Here is a 16,331-nt window from a genome sequence, read left to right as displayed (position 1 = left end):
GACACAGCAAGAGAAGGAACACAAGCAGGGGGAGTGGGAGAGGGAGAAGCAGGCTTCCCGCTGAGCAGGGAGCCCAATGCTGCTGGGCTCGATCCCAGGACCCTGGGATCATGACCTGAGCCGAAGGCAGACGCTTAATGACTGAGTCACCCAGGCGCCCCGAACACAAACTTTTTCTGCCCCCTTTCTCTACTATCCCAGCTCCTTGTCCACTATCTCCCCCATTACAGCTCTTGATTCTCCAGACACTTTTGTCCCTTTGTTCACCACCCCAGCTCCTGGATCACCTTCCTACCTCATTCGTACCTGAAACACTTCTTTATCAAGAACAGCTTCAGCAGGAACCCTGGAATCCTGGTTGTGTCTTAGTTCTCCCACATGTGCCATTTTCTGTCCTGTTTGGCTACCATTGTAACACCAACAAGATAGAAGACCAGAGTTCTTCGGGTCACTTCACTGAGCCCCCTGTACCGGGCAGGCAGGCACAAAGAAAAGGGTGTACACGGTTGTCTTTTCTTGACCCAGAGCTATTTGCCATCAAACATTTGCCATAACATTTGCTGAGGGCTTACTATGGACCAGGCACTATTCTAGGCATTGGAGACAGTAATGGATCAAAAAAAAAAAAAAAAAATCCCTGCCTTGAGGCCTGTGGGCGTGTTGGGGGGGGGGTTATGTTCTGCCAGGGTGAGACCCAGAATAGAAAAACACAAGTAAATTTTAAGAAGTTGACCGGTGTCATTCAAAAGGTCTGTAGGGCCAGGTCTGGGGGTCTCCAGTGATGGGGGTGCAGGTAGGCACTTTTAAATAGGGCATTCAGGGAAGGCTTCATGAAGGTGACATTGAAGCAAGGACTTGGAAGAAGTGAAGGGATGAAGCATGTGGGTATCTAGAAGAATATTCCTGGCCAAGGGAACAGCAAGTGCAAAGTCCCTGAGGCTGGATTGTGCCTGCTTTATTCAGAAACAGCTTGAAGGGAACAAATACGTCTGGAGTGGAGTGAGAGGAAGAAGGGTAGGAAATGAGAATGAGGTCAGGGAAGTGATGGACCTGATGGTCTAGCCCGCGGTGGACTTTCTGTCTTCGTCAAGTATTTCCACTCCCATCATGCTCTGGTAATCCTCGCTAGTATGAACCTTACTGAAAACTCTAACCGGTGTGATCAAGGCTGCCATAAAAGGAAGCCCAGAAGAGGCGGGGAAGCTGGCTTTGGACTGGGGTGCAGTGTAAAGATGTCCCAGAAGGCCTGCCAAAAGCTGCCGCCATTTGAGCTGGGCTTGTTGATATCGTGTAGAGAGTTTTCCAGGCACAGAGGAGTGAGGGCTTAGGTGTGCTGGCAGTGCTTGACACACAAAAGGCGCGCAATAGATACAACAGAAAACCGCAGACCTGGGGAAAACCACGGCGGGGCTCTGGCAGGCAAGAGGCAGCTGAGAGACGGCAGGCGAGAAAACCCAATTCAGGGTGCATACGCAAATGCTCGCGTGAGGCGGCAACGAGGACTCCCTCCGTCCTAAAGTCCCAAGCATGCGCAGTAACGCACCCTCCCCTCTAAAGGTCCGCCTTTCTTTTCTCAGCCTAGGCTCCACCCCGTGAGTCTTGCTGCGGGGCGGGGGGAATGGGAGGGGTTAGAGGCGGGACGAAAGACGATTGAACGCTCTTTTGACCAATAACCTTGCGGAATATTCGGCCTATAGTGAGAGAGGCGCTCAGAACAAAAAGAAGTGCCCGCCCCTGGCGCCGAAAGCCAATGAAAGTCTGGCAGAGGCGTGGTACGGGGCAGTGAAATCACGCCTCTTCAGCTCAGCAACGCCCTTCATTCTTGCTCTGCCTCGCCCCAGGGGGCAAATCCGATTGGCTGGGCGACAACCTCAAAGGGCGGGGCCGCACACGTTCACAGTGGGAATGAGCTAGCGGAGGTGGGGGGGGGGAGCTGGGCGGGGCTAGACTCTGGCCTAAGGGGGTAAAGGCCAGTGATTCTCCAGGCCGCCTCTCCTAGAAAAGTCATCCTCTCGCGAACCTTTAAAATTTCCTGCCTTCTGAGGCACCTCAAGGGACTCAGACTGACTGCCTCATCTGTCTTTTTCCTCCTTGCAAAAGTCCCGTTTGCCACCATGGGGATGTACCAAGTGAGACCAAGTAGGGGGACCGAGTGGTGACCGGCGCCCTGGTTACTGGCTGCTGCCCACTTCGGCGCTAGCAAACTTCTAACAAGCTCGGAACTGAGTACTAAGCAACCTCTACATTTCCCCCTGGCGCCGTTCCAGGGCTGGCGCCACATTCCCCGGTGGGCGCGCAATGGCCGCGCCCCCTCCCGCTGCGGACGGGTCTTTTGGTACATGCAGTCCGAGGTGAGTCCCCTCCTTCCCACTTCAGCCTTTTCGGCGCGTGCGTGCGCATGCGCGGAGCGCGGCGCGCGCGGCGGTTGGGCCGTTGGGTGTTCGGCCCTGGGATCCGCCGCGTCTCCGCAAGCAGTCGGCTCTGAGCCGCGAGCCGCCGTGAGCTCTCGGATTCGAGCGGGCGCCAGCGAGCCCGGGGGCATCGCCCGCAGCGGCCAAGCTCATGGCCGGCTGAGCGGGACGCCGCCTCCGCCTCAACCGCCGCCGCCGCCGCCGCCTCCTCCTCCTCAGCCGGCGGCGGCCCGGGCCCAGCAGCCATGGCCGAAGACTACTGGGACGGGCGCCTGCGGCGAACAGGAGGAGAAGGAGGTCGCGCGGCCTCAGCCCGGGCCGCCGCCCCAGGCGCCGCCGCGCCGGCCCCGCGGCGCTGAGGTTGCTCGCGCGCCCCCGCCGGTGAGCGCGTCCCCGAGACGTGGGGTGGGGGCTGCCCTTCCTCTTGCAGAACCAACCCAGACCCCGGGCGGTGCCCAGGGGTCTGGGCTGCACCGCTGGCATGTGCCCCCTCCCCCAGCGAGTTTCCCAGAGTGCACCGGGGCGGGGGGTCATTCGGGGCCTCCCTGACCTTGGCCCCGCCCTGGGCCCGGTCTTGGAACTGGGGATGGGCAGTCCTGTGGGTGCTAATGGGAAGCAGGGTGATCAAAGGACCAGAGGATGTGGAAGTGGGTGGTGCAAGGCTCGAGGTTCGCTAATGGCCTGAGCTGTGGAGGGGTCGGAGCATGTGATAATAAGTCTTACAGCTGTGTAGGGCTTGAGGCCCAGCGTGTGCTAATGGGGGGGGGGGCAGTGAAGGGCCCCGACGGTGTGTGATAGGGGGGAGCATGTCAGGGGAATGCTGAGGTATGCAAACGGGGTTAAAGGTGTGCAGAGACCCCGTGTGTGTTAATGGGGGATAAAGTGGTAGAGATAGCAGAAGGTATGCTAATAGGATCAGGGCTCTGAAGCCCTGTGTGTGTGGTAATGAGCGTCAGGATGGTGTTAATACTGTGTATCTGCCCATGAGGGACTGCAGCGTGCAGGGGTCCAGAGAGTGCCCATGGAGGTCAGGGTAGTGGAAGAACTCGAATGTTGAGAGTGTGCTAATGGGGGTCATAGCTGTAGAGGGTACGTGCGTGTGTTAATAAAGGTCTGGGTAGTGTGAGGCCCAGGATATGCTAATGGGGACAGAGTGGTGGAAGACCTGAGCCTGTGCTGCTGGGTACCAGAAGTTAGGAATATATGTGCGGTGGGAGGGCACAGTGGTGAGGGAAATGTCTTAGCACTGTAAGAGATTCAGTATATTAAGGATCAAGATGGTGTGAGGCCAGTGTGTGTGTCCATGAGGACAGGGGACGTGAGACTCCAGGATGCGATAAGGGACAGTTATATGTGAAGTTCTAGTGACCGTGGATATGGGTTTAGAGCCTTGGAGGTGCGTAAATGTGTGCCATTGGGGGAAGAGTCAGAGCAGTATGGGGTCTGGAAAATGCTAGTGTCAGAATATTGTGAAGACAGTGTATGCTTGTGTCCACGGGGGACTGGGGTGTGTTGAGGTTCCAGGGGGTGCAGTAAGGAGGATCGGGGTTGTGAAGGGATTCAAATGTGAACCAACAGGCATTATAGGTGTGGAGGAGTTGAAGCAAAGAGAAATAAAGGACAGGAATATGTGAAGGTCTAGGTGTGATAAAGTGGATTTAGAACCATGGAGGGCTGAAGTGTGTGCTCGCTCATGGGGCTCCAGGCTGAATGGAGACCTGTGTGCGCTAATGAGGGTCAGGCCATTATAGAACACTGTGTTTGTGTGCCCCTGGGGAATGGGGCTGAGTAAGGGTTCAGGGTGTGCTAATGGGGAGGCACTGTAAGAGGCCCAGTGTGTGCTAATAGAGGTCAGGGTGAAGTGAAGGTCCAGCTTGTGCTGATGGGAGGTGGTGGGGACAGGGTAGTGAGAGGACCAGAATATGGGTTTAATGATGGTTATAGCTGTCGAGGGGTCTGAGTGTGGGCAAAAACAGTCAGGTCAGGGATTGGCAAGTTTCACTTTGTGTTAATGAGATTCAGGGCAGTGTGAAGGTCCAGTGAGTGCTAATTTGGGTCAGCTGTAGAGGGTCCCAAGTGCATGTTAATAGGGGTCAGAATTAGGCATGGGGAACAGTGTGTTAATGGGGGTGAGTGCTTTGGAGAAGCTAACAGGCAGCTGGGCCTAGGAGACGCCCAAGAATGTGGCGCTGAGCGTTAACTTAGAGGGGCCTGAGCCTATGCAAACAGAGTGCTCTGCTCTGCTGGGGCTTCCTATGCTGATGGGGGTTAGAAATGGGAAATTTCAGGTGCTGATAGTTAAAATGCAGAGAGGCCTTCTTGAGGGGCCTGTGTGTGCTTATGGGGGTCTGGAAGGGATGGGGATGGTGTGTTCTTGGTGGGAGTTGTGTGGTGACTGTGTCCTCAGTGGACAGTGTGGTGTGAGGTGATGAGTGCCCTTGGGTGTGAGAGTATTCTGAGGAAGGGTGTATGTCGTCAGGGGTCAGGAAGGACAAATGCCCCCTTTTTTTTTTTTTGAGTGGAGTTGTGTATCCAGTTTCTTGTTCCTTCCTTCACTATACTGAAATCTAAAAAGCTCAGAAAATGGAAATAATAATATTTAAAAGTTTTACTGTATATTAATGTTCAAGTGTCTCTGTTCACAAAGGTCTGCCCAGGGCACCCCTGCTGGGAATGTTGCGTGATACACAGATGTTGTATCCTGTCTTCCTAAAATCCCCAAAAAACTGAACTCTGGAACATGTCCAGCCCTTGGAGTTTCCAGTTAGAGGTCATGGACCCTGGCTCCTTCTGGCTCCCTCCTCATCTTCCATCCAGCCCTACTTACTGTCCCCCCAGATGCCCCATTCCCTGCCACAACAGGCAAAGCCGGCTGGGTATTCGTACCATGGATGCAAGACTGCCTTTGGGGCTGGCCATGCTTCTCCTTCTTCAGCTTCAGGTCCAGTGTACGGCCTACTGGGTCAGAATTTTTTTGTTATCCTGGGTTCTCTGAATGGACCTCATCCTCTTTACTGGGGTCTTTCCGCTAGGCTGGCCCCTCTGCTCCTGCTGGGGGTGGTGAGGCCAGGCAAGCGGAAGCAGGGTGTAAGGACCAGTGCGGTAAGCACCTGATTTCAAGGTAACAGATGACCCACTTCTCTCCTCGAATCCAGCCCCAGCCTCATCCTCCCACCTCCTATCTAGCTCCACTTCCCTTGGGCCCAGGGCCATCTTAGGCCCTGCTGTGAGTCCAGATGGTTCCTAGGCCAGGTCTTTCCCCCTCCTTGCTGGCCTGGAGCCCAGGAGGAAGCAGAAGAAGGCCAGCCTAAGCCTTTTGGTGGCCCTGTTCCCTCCAGCAGCCCCATCTAGGTCATCTTCCTGCCGATGCTAGTGTCCCTGGGCCACGTTTTCTGGAGTTGTTCACGGGTAGCAAACTTACCCTGCCCATCCTGGTAGAGATTGGTCTTAGGCCCTCAGCCCCCTGATTCATTAATTTCTGCCGTAAGCACTTTTTGAGCGTCTACTCTGTGTCAGTCACTGTTCCAGGTCCTCAGGATATAGCCGTGACCTAAACAGACAGAAATCTACCCTGGCGGAGCTGATCTTCTAGTTATGGCGGTGAGGAGACAGACAGTTAAGAATATAGAAACCAATAAGTAGTTGGTATCATTTCTGAGGAGGTGATAAGTGCTGGGGGGATAATTTGGCAAAGTGAGGGGGAGCTCAGTGTGGTTGAGATTTTAAATAGGGTTATTTGTGGAGGGTTATCCATGAAAAAGGTGGTATTTGAGCAAGGGTCCGAAGGGGGTGAGGGAGTGAGCTATTTTGAAATCTGGGGGAAGGGTGTTTCACGTACCAGGAACAGCCAGTGCAAAGGCCCTAAGGTGGGACTGCTGGGTGTGGTTGCAAAACAGCTAGCAATGGTTGAGGGGGAGGTGAAGCCAGAGAGATAATAGGGGTGAATAGGGTGAGACCTTGTGGACCACCCTTGAGGACTGGGACATTTATTTGGGGTGATAAGGGAGATGTGCACTCTCAAGTAGAGGAGAAATGAGGCTAGGCCTGGCTTATAAAAGTCTGAGTGGGACCCATAGGGTCCCAACCTGATTGAAACTTTCTAGCGGCCCTCAGGACAGCTGGTGTCTATTGAGATCCCCCCCTCCAGAACCTACCCAGTGGTTGGGTCTGGGTAGGACTCCCCTCTCTGTACACCCCTCACTTGAGTAGACCAGTGGGATAGTCCACTTACCAGTGGGGTAGTGACAATGGTTGCTGGGGAAGGCGGGCGGGTCCTTGTGGTTGTGGGGAGCATTCTGCCTTGGCAGTTGGGGGTGATGTGGGGCTGGTGCCGGCTGAGTATGCCATTCTCTGGGCAAGCCCGGGGTCGTATTGGTGGCCCCTCGGTCCTGGGCGAGCCGCTTGTCCCACCCACAGCTGGGCCCATCACCACTGCTGCACCTGAGAATGCCTGCTGTGGAGGTCTTTGTTCCCACAGTGAGGCTGCTCGCATAGAGGCCAACAGTCCACCAGTTGGGCCCTTGCCCTCAGCCAGCCACCCAGGCCTCAACTCCCAGGTGCGCTACTTAGGAGCAGGGTCCCCAGGGGCTGGCTTTAGGTGGGCAGGCACTGACAAGGGTCCCCATCTATGCCAGGTTTCCGGGAATCCCGAGTGGTTCAGGCCTCCACAGTGGTTGGGTGGGCACTGACACAAGTTCATGTCAGTGTACCTCGCTAAGTTGTCTTGGGCTTTAGGGGGCCCGTGGTGGTCAGGCAAGTGTTAACGTGGGACCCGTTCCCTCTATTCCCCCCTGCTCAGGTCGCCATGGATCGGATGAAGAAGATCAAGCGGCAGCTGTCGATGACACTCCGAGGGGGCCGAGGTGTGGACAAGACCAATGGTGCCCCTGAACAGATAGGCCTGGATGAGAGTGGGGGTGGCGGTGGCAGTGACCTTGGAGAGGTACCCACTCGTGCCGCTCCTGGGGAACCTCGCTCTGGACGGGGCCCCCTCAGCTCTGCACCAGGTAGGTCCACTGACCACTCCTGCCCCCGAGACTGGTCCCTAAGGTGCTGCCTCCCAGCCGAGCTCCCTTTAGACTTGTTTTATTTCCGTTTTCCTTTCTCCATTTTCTCCCCCTTCCCTGCCATCCTCTCAACACCCTCTCTCTATCTGTCCATCTGTGTCCCTTTCCTTGGCTTTGTGCCCAGGCCTCGAGGGAGGAAGAGTGCCCTGCCTGCTATAGCTGCCCCAACCTTCCTTTGCCCTTCTCCTGCACTCTGCTATGGCCCCCTCAGGCCTACGGGTGCCTGCCGGCCCTGGGCCAGCACCAGTCTCAGCTCACCCCTGGAATGGGGTGCTCCACTAGGTGACTATTGCCCCTCCGCCCCTATTCAGCCCATCCCGACTTGTCTGAACTTCCCTGGGCCTTGCCACCCTCTCCCTGAGGGACTCCAGGCTGCCCTGGGGGCTTGCTTGTGTGGACATGTGTGATGAAGGAATGTGTTATGCTGGGGAGGGGGTTCCTGGGGCTCCAGACCTCAACTGGTCTGCCCTCCTCCCCCCCTCCCCCGTCCTCACCACCAGAGATTGTACATGAGGACTTGAAGATGGGGTCTGATGGGGAAAGTGACCAGGCTTCAGCCACGTCCTCGGATGAGGTGCAGTCGCCAGTGAGGGTGCGCATGCGCAACCATCCCCCACGCAAGATCTCCACTGAGGTGCTTAACCCCCGTCTGGCTGGTGGTGGGGCTAGAAAAGAGGGTTAAACCCAGGGAGGTGGAGCTCATGGTCCTGTTTCCCACCTGTCTTGCCCGCTAGGACATCAACAAGCGCCTGTCACTGCCAGCCGACATCCGGCTGCCTGAGGGCTACCTTGAGAAGCTGACCCTCAATAGCCCCATCTTCGACAAGCCCCTCAGCCGCCGCCTCCGCCGTGTCAGCCTGGTGAGCATCTTCTGTTTCTGTCCTCTCCCCCCCACCCCCGACTTCTCTCCTCCCCAGTCCCCTCCCAGGAGCCTGCTTCAATCTGCCCCTTTACCCCACAGTCTGAGATTGGCTTTGGGAAACTGGAGACCTACATCAAGCTGGACAAGCTGGGTGAGGTGAGAGACCATCATGAGGCCTATGGTGGGGATGGGAGTCCGTGAGAACTTCCTGCAGCCTCCAGCTCCTTTCCTCTCACTCTTCCTCACACCCCAGGGTACCTATGCCACCGTCTACAAAGGCAAAAGCAAGCTCACGGACAACCTTGTGGCACTCAAGGAGATCAGACTGGAACATGAAGAGGGGGCACCCTGCACCGCCATCCGGGAAGGTATAAACACCCGGGAAGGCTGTCCCAGGGTTCCCGGCCTCTCCCCATGGCACATACATACAGGCCCCATGGTGAGAAGAGAGACTGGGGGTTTTGAGACTTCCCTTCTGACGCTCTGAGCTTCATATGAAAGTGCCCATTGTGCAAATCTCTAGATAATAATCAAGGTAACCAGGAATCTGTTCCTGTTTGGAGAGGAGACCAAGGAATTAGAAAGCAGGGTGCTTACTTTGGTTCTGAGAGAACCCATGAAAGTGCTCACCAGTGTCCTTGACACGATTTCTAGGCAGACTATCACACGAATGAATTTGAGTTGCATAGAAATTATATGCACAAACTCAATTTCACACGAAGCTGCAGGCCTCTGTCCCGAGGGTTGAAACAAAACCCCTTTCCAGAAATCAAAAACGGGTTGTCAAAATCTAATGTCACGTAAGCCTGGAGCTCCAACAGTCCCAGGTTCTTGCTCCCTACTCTTCTCTGAGCCTTAGTTTCCACATCCGGAACCTAGGGACACACCTTCCTGGCATTGCGTGGGATAGAGCCGGTGGCTGTGAGCCACCACCCCAAAGTGCACAGGGAAAGAAAGAAACCCCGGGCTCATCCCTGTCTGGTCCTCGTCCTTGCCTCTGGCCTGAGGGTGGGGTCCTGACTCTTCCCCCGTCTCACTCCCATGCTTGCTGCAGTGTCCCTGCTCAAGGACCTCAAACATGCCAACATCGTCACGCTACATGACATTATCCACACGGAGAAGTCACTCACCCTTGTCTTTGAGTACCTGGTAAGCTTGAGTGGCAGTGGGTCCTGAAGGGGGGAGGTGGGCAGATGGCCACTATCTCCTCTTTTCTCCTCTGTTTCCTCTCCTCTCCTCAGGACAAGGACCTGAAGCAGTACCTGGATGACTGTGGGAACGTTATCAACATGCACAACGTGAAAGTGGGTGTGGGGCAGGAAGCAGGGGCACATGGGGGCCCCCACTCACCCACTCCACCCCACAAATCTCCCAGAAACAGACTTTTCCTGTTTGGCTTTTTTGCCGGGAGCCCTTGGAGGGCATTGGGACCCTGTCCTCTTTCGTGAACTAAGGCTCTGGGCTCAGTGTCTTTGGGGGCGGGGCGGGGGGAAAGCAGTGTCTGCTGGGGGTCAGGCTGCCGGATACCCTTTGACCTCCACCTGCCCTTCCGGGTTCCTAGCTGTTCCTGTTCCAGCTGCTCCGTGGCCTGGCCTACTGCCACCGGCAGAAGGTGCTACACCGAGACCTCAAGCCCCAAAACCTGCTCATCAACGAGAGAGGAGAGCTGAAGCTGGCAGACTTTGGTACCCTGGCCTCCCCCTTCTTCTCAGTGATGCCCCAGCCTCACCCTCCTACACTCCCCCCTTCCTCATGACCACCTAATCTCCGTCCCCTTCAGCTTCTCCAGGCTTTGCTTAAGACGCCCTCAGTCCCAACTGTACAGTCCCCCAGACTGCCGGGGGCCTCCTCAATTCCAGCTGCCCCTTCTCTCAACCTATCAGGCCTGGCCCGAGCTAAGTCAATCCCAACAAAGACCTACTCCAACGAGGTGGTGACACTGTGGTACCGACCCCCCGACATTCTGCTTGGGTCCACGGACTACTCTACCCAGATTGACATGTGGTGAGGACAGGTGGAAGTGCGGCAGGGGCCGTGTGGTGAAGGGGGTGGCTCGGTCACAATGGCCACCAAGCCAGCTGCCTCCCTGTTCACTGTGCCCTCCCTGCCTAGGGGTGTGGGCTGCATCTTCTACGAGATGGCCACAGGCCGGCCCCTCTTCCCAGGCTCCACAGTGGAGGAACAGCTGCACTTCATCTTCCGCATCTTGGGTGAGGAGGGGGGTGAGGCCTAGGAGCCATGGGGACATTAAGAGATGCCCTGTGGATGCTTAGGGTAATTTTTCCCCGCCAGGAACCCCAACTGAGGAGACGTGGCCAGGCATTCTGTCCAACGAAGAGTTCAAGACATACAACTACCCCAAGTATCGAGCCGAGGCCCTTTTGAGCCATGCACCCCGGTGAGACTGGTGGGTAGGTGGGTGGGTATGAGGGGCCAGAGTGCCCAAACTCAATTTAAAGCAGGTCCCCTTGTCCTTGCTGTAGACTTGACAGCGACGGGGCTGACCTCCTCAACAAGCTGCTGCAGGTGAGTCCACCTTCCTGGGCCAGCCTTGGGGGTTAGGGGATTCTAGGTGTGGGGAAATGGACGAGCTCCAGGGGTACGGTCTGGGGTGGGGAGGAAGAGAGGCCTACTTGTTGAAGGTGTTCAATACACCACCCCTGCCGCCGCTGCCCCTGCCCTCCCCCGACCTGTCCCCCACTCAGTTTGAAGGTCGCAATCGGATCTCCGCAGAGGACGCCATGAAACATCCATTCTTCCTCAGTCTTGGGGAGCGGATCCACAAACTTCCTGACAGTGAGTGAAGTTGGTGGGGGGCTGTGGGGAGCAGGGCTCTGGCTGTGTCACCTCTAAGGGGGCACACCCTTGTTCAGACATGTGATGTGTTTGTTACAAAAATTATTTGCTTTTTGGTTCCTTTTTACCTTTCATGGGAATTTTCAAACATACATAAAAATAGATGCAACATCGTTTTTCTCTTTTTAGTAAACATTTTCTCATAAAATGTACAGGAAATGCACAGATCGTAAGTATACAGCAGAACGAATTTTTTTTTTTAATTTAATTCATTTGAGACACAGAGATAGAGCATGAGCAGGGGGAGAAGCAGGCTCCTCACTGAGCCAGGAGCCGGACGCGGGGCTCCATCCCCGGACCCTGGGATCATGACCAGAGCCGAAGGCAGACGCTTAACCATCTGAGCCACCAAGGCACACCGACACAATGAATTTTCACAAACTAAACACACCCATGTAACTGGCATACAGGTCAAAAACTAGGATGTGAGGGATGCCTGGGTGGCTCAGTTTGTTAAGCGTCTGCTTAACATAAAGTAACATAAAATAAAAAGATTTTATCTATTTGTCTGACAGAGAGAGACACAGCGAGAGAGGGAACACGAGCAGGGGGAGTGGGAGAGGGAGAAGCAGGCTCCCCACGGAGCAGGGAGCCCAATGTGGGCCTCCATCCCAGGATCGTGGAATCATGACCTGAGCCGAAGGCGGATGCTTAACGACTGAGCCACCCAGGCGCCCCTCCCTCTGGTTATTTTGAATCAGCTCCCAGAGATATCATTCATCTATAAATTTCAGCATGTGTCTCTAAGTTATTTTTTAGGGGCGCCTGGGTGGCTCACTCGTTAAGTGTCTGCCTTCGGCTCAGGTCATGATTTCCGGGGTCCTGGGTTCGAGCCCCGCATCGGGCTCCCTGCTCCGCGGGGAGCCTGCTTCTCCCTCTGCTTGTGTTCCCTCTCTCGCTGTGTGTCGCTGTCAAATAAATAAAATCTTTAAAAAAAAATAAAAATAAAATATTTTTTAATAACGATATCATTATCATATCTTAAGAAAAAATTGGCTCACTTCCTGTATCTCCCCCACTGGATAAACTAAATCAAATCTCAAACACCATTCATCACCTAAACTCAACAGATGGTAATTGCAATACCATTATCATGCTTGACAAAATTACTGATTTCCTGGTGTCGTGTAGTAGTCCATATTTCCTAGTTGTAGCTGGTTTGTGTGTAAGGATTATTTGATAGGTGAAAGTCAAGCCTCTCAAAGAAAAGGCAACTTTTTGTAATTCCCCCAATGGTGCCATGTGGGAGGTGATCCTGGATGGCCCTGTGGGTCATTTCCCACTGTCTCTCTTCCATCCACAGCTACTTCCATATTTGCACTAAAGGAGATCCAGCTACAAAAGGAGGCCAGCCTTCGGTCTTCGTCAATGCCTGACTCAGGTAGGTGTGGCCCTCGCCCTCTTCCCTGCCCCAGCCACCTACCTGCTTACCCACCAACAGCCATCCGCTCTGCTTTCCCCTGCAGGCAGGCCAGCTTTCCGAGTGGTGGACACCGAGTTCTAAGCTGAATTCTAAGCCACAGACCGAGGCCCCCGCAGGCAGCAGCTGAAGGGATGCTACTCCCCTCACAGGGCAGCCCGCAACTGCATCCTCCTCGCTTGCTGTCTGCTACCTGCCTGACTCATGCTCGCCTGCCCACATGTCCCCTGCTGCCTGTCCGAACACCCGACCATTGGCCTGTCAGCCCACCCATTGGCCTGTCTGCTGGGTGCTAACAAAGCTCTCATCGCTCCTTCGCCTGGTTTGTCTGTCTTGTCTGTCTGTCTGTCTCTCTCTGTCTCGGTAGTTGCCGGTGGACAGCATGGCCGTGCCAGCCTCCCACACTGAGGCCAGGCCTATCCCCCCTCCCCATCATATCCTCCCCCAGGACCACTACCCCACGGCCAGCCAGGGGTCCGGAGCTAGCCCAGGCTGGGGATCTCGACTCAGACAAGATGTGGCAATGCCTTGGGTCTGAGGCTTCCCCTGCCTGCTTTCCTGCCTGCCCCACCTGCCTCATGTTGTGTGGGCCTTTTTTTTTGTTTGTTTGTTTCATTTCATTGTTGTTTTTTTAATTATTTTAAATGAGGTTTTCATTTTTTAAATGCAATATCTCTGTATACAGACTGGCTGGGCCCCACCCCCTGCGTGTGGCCCTCCCACAGTATTTTGTGCAATGAAGCCCCGCTCCCAGCCTTTCCAAGGCAGGGACACAGCCCCTATTTTGAACCCTGACCATCACCAGACCCTGGGGTCGGCTAAGGGAAAGCATGTCTCGACCATTCGCCTTCCTACCCACCCCCCCGCCTGCCATCCCCGGCCACAGGGGAACCTGGGGACTACCGGAGACTCTCTGGGAGGTGGACGAGGTGGGGGGCCCCCACTCTTTCCCCCCTGCAGTCCCATAGCTGGGGCCTCCTTCCTTCTCAGGGTCTCCTTAGCCCAACCCTCCTGCCCCTGTCCCACTCGGTGCTGTTGCGTAGGGCCCTGCCAGGAACTGACCAACTCTTCAAGGAGCCATAGTGTGTATATGTGCACAAGCAGGGGCAGAGGGATGCATGGGGGTCTGTGCCCAGCTGTTATCCCTGAACCCCTGGGGAGGGTGAGGCAGGGCAGGGACAGTCTCTGGGGTCAGTCCCAGATGGGTGGTTACCTCCCCGTCCTCCACTCTAAACCTGGGGCCCTCAAATGGGGTGGGAGGGCTGGGGTGGGGGCCCTCCTAGTGGGGTTTGGGGGGTTGGGTTCCTGAATGCACCATAATCGCTGTATGAAATATTAAAAAGTCTAAAGTGAAAAACCTGATTGCAAGTCCCTGCAGGGGTGGGGGTGGGCTCAATCCAAGGTGAGTCCTGGGACCTTGGAGAATTCATAACTGGCCCCCATCATCTAGGAGAGCACTGAGCTGGGCCAGGGACATGGCACGACTATGAAAGGCATCTGAGGGGTTGCACACGCAACAGTGGAACATTGAGTTGAAGCAGGTAGGGCAGGCTGAATAGAGGATGAATTAAGAATCAAGCAGAGAGAAGAGATTCACCCAAGAGGATGAGGAAGCCAGATAGTGGTGGGGCCTGGTGTTCATAGAGGGGCTGTTTGCAAGACACTTGGGAAGGCCCAATAAAACGAGGTAGGGAGGAGAGGTCCAGTTTGACCACATGTCAGAACTGGACACCATGAGGCAGGCCAGTTGGAGAGGGAGTATGAGAGAGGCTAAATTTTGGACCACTGAGAGGTGGGGGAATCCTTAAATGGGTCAAATTCAGGAGTGGGGCCATCGATGGATGGAACTAGAAGTTTGGATTATTGGTGTCCAGAAAGTAACAGAAACCCTGGGCATGGGTGAGATAACCCCGAGGAAGGATGCAATGGCTACTGCAGGTAATAAGCCTAACTAAGGCTGGTTACTAAAGTCCAATGGTGGTGGCCCAAGGACCTCTAACCATTCCACTGTGGTAAGCATTTGGTGATATCTCAGCCTGCAGCCTTACGGTTGCATGGTGGCTGCCATGTTCCCAGAGATGGGGAAGCAAGCAACAAACAGGACATCCTTCCTGTCTTACTTCCTTGTAACAGGGCTGAACCTTCCACAAGCTCAACAGACCTCCAGGGCCATTCCGTGGCTAGAGTAAGATGATATGGCCACCTCTGGCAGCAAGGGAGGCTGGGAAAATGAGGACCTTGCAAAGGGAGGCAGGATTGCTAGGCCAGACTTCAAAGGACTAGAATTCACACAACTGCTCTGGGAAGTGGTAGGCCTTTGGAAGGTGAGGAAACCAAACAGTCTAGGCCTGGGAGGGGAGGCCTCTTGTTGAATTGTAGGAAGGACAGGCTACCCAGTGAATGGGGAGGGGGAGTCTGCGGAGGGGCAGTGAGGAGAGGCAATTCCGAGAATCTGACAACATTCAGCTGGGCTTGAAGAGCAGCTACTCGCCATGTGCCAGACCCAACTCGGTGCCATTATAGAGACCCTGGGGTGAATGGGCTGTTCTCTTCTCCCTCAGGGTTTACACAACCGAGTTTAACCCCTCAGCACTGCTGGGTCTGGGCTAGGGGCTGGAATCACAGCAATAAAGACACAATCCCTGCTCTACAGAGGTTAACTGAATAGAGAGGTAAATTATGATGTCCGGTGGATGGGTGGGGTTTGAAAATGTGCAGGAAGAGGGTATTCTGGACACTTCAGGCCCAGGGAGCTGTGTGCACCAGCCTAGAGGTGTGGGAAGGCAAGCTGTGGTCTTGCTTGTGGGGATGGGTGGTAAGGAAGTCACTGAACCAGAGCCACAATCACCAGCCTGTCTTAGGGGGCAGCCAACAGGCAGGTAGATACAGGGAGCCAGAGACTGAAATGCTCAAGTTATCAACAAGAGGTAGGGCTGCAAGCCCCAGAAGATAAGGATGGCAGAGCCTAGTCCAGTGGTTCTCAACCAGTGATCTCCACCCCCCCACCCCCCGCCCAGTGAACACTGGCAATGTCTAGAGACACTTTTGGGAATGAGACAATTAGGGCATGATAACTTGCTATTCAGTGGGTAAAGGGCAGGGATGCAGCTAAATATGCTACAATGCTTCCCATAACAAATGTCGGTAGCGCCTAGGTTGAGAACCCCTGGCCTGGTGCAATGGTTCCAAACTTTTTGGTCACAGTCCCCATATAGTCTTAAAAATTGAGGACGTCCAAAGAGCTTTTGCTTACGTAGCCTCGGAACATTCCACACACACGCAAGAGAGAATGACAATGAAAAAGTATTGTGAAAATAGTTTTGACTTTGTGAACGCTCCTGAGAAGGTCTGAACTAGTAGTAGGAAGACTCGAACCACAGACGGAGAATCTATGGCCTGGTGCTTAAGGTCACAGCTCTTGAGTTCGAACCACAGCTCAGCCATTTACCAGCCCAAACAAAATGAATTAACGTTTCTGGTCCTCAGCTTGCCCCACTGAAGTCCATAGGTGACCAGGATATTTATCTACTGCCTAAGGCTACTCTTTACATGCAATAAAGCACTTAAACAGGGCCAATTATTAGTTATCATTGCTATAACGCCAACAAATACACTGGGCCTGAGGCTGACTTGCCTTCAACACGTTTGCCAAGAAAATAAATCTAGTTCAGGCAGGGAAGCGGCCCGCAGGCCTGGGTGGTGACCTTTTTTGTACC

At 54.7% G+C, this 16,331-nt stretch overlaps 1 protein-coding gene across 9 annotated transcripts; it reads left to right on the top strand.

The window, feature by feature from the left end:
- Window positions 1-1,984: 1,984 nt before the first annotated feature.
- On the top strand, window positions 1,985-12,932 carry CDK16 (cyclin dependent kinase 16). Of its 9 annotated transcripts, XM_073901880.1 has the most exons (18): window positions 2,409-2,792; window positions 5,750-5,819; window positions 5,928-6,011; window positions 7,210-7,417; window positions 7,978-8,111; window positions 8,212-8,337; window positions 8,439-8,495; window positions 8,593-8,707; window positions 9,394-9,488; window positions 9,581-9,643; window positions 9,901-10,024; window positions 10,223-10,343; window positions 10,452-10,549; window positions 10,632-10,737; window positions 10,802-10,865; window positions 11,045-11,135; window positions 12,499-12,576; window positions 12,662-12,932. In XM_073901880.1, the coding sequence occupies exons 3-18, from the start codon at window positions 6,006-6,008 to the stop codon at window positions 12,697-12,699; spliced, it is 1,524 nt and encodes a 507-aa protein (XP_073757981.1). In that variant the 5' UTR covers window positions 2,409-2,792; window positions 5,750-5,819; window positions 5,928-6,005; the 3' UTR covers window positions 12,700-12,932. The 9 variants fall into 9 exon arrangements, with proteins under 9 accessions (XP_073757979.1, XP_073757983.1, XP_073757981.1 ...); XM_073901881.1 differs by lacking the exon at window positions 5,750-5,819; XM_073901879.1 differs by having other exon boundaries at window positions 5,750-6,011.
- The last annotated feature ends 3,399 nt before the right edge of the window (window positions 12,933-16,331 follow it).

Source organism: Callorhinus ursinus, unplaced genomic scaffold (assembly GCF_003265705.2).
Source record: "Callorhinus ursinus isolate GAN/ISIS: 27379988/994484 unplaced genomic scaffold, GSC_fseal_2.0 scaffold16, whole genome shotgun sequence".
NCBI classification, from domain to species: domain Eukaryota; kingdom Metazoa; phylum Chordata; class Mammalia; order Carnivora; family Otariidae; genus Callorhinus; species Callorhinus ursinus.
Note: the sequence above shows the minus strand (reverse complement) of the source record. Positions and strands in the feature narration are given on the sequence as shown.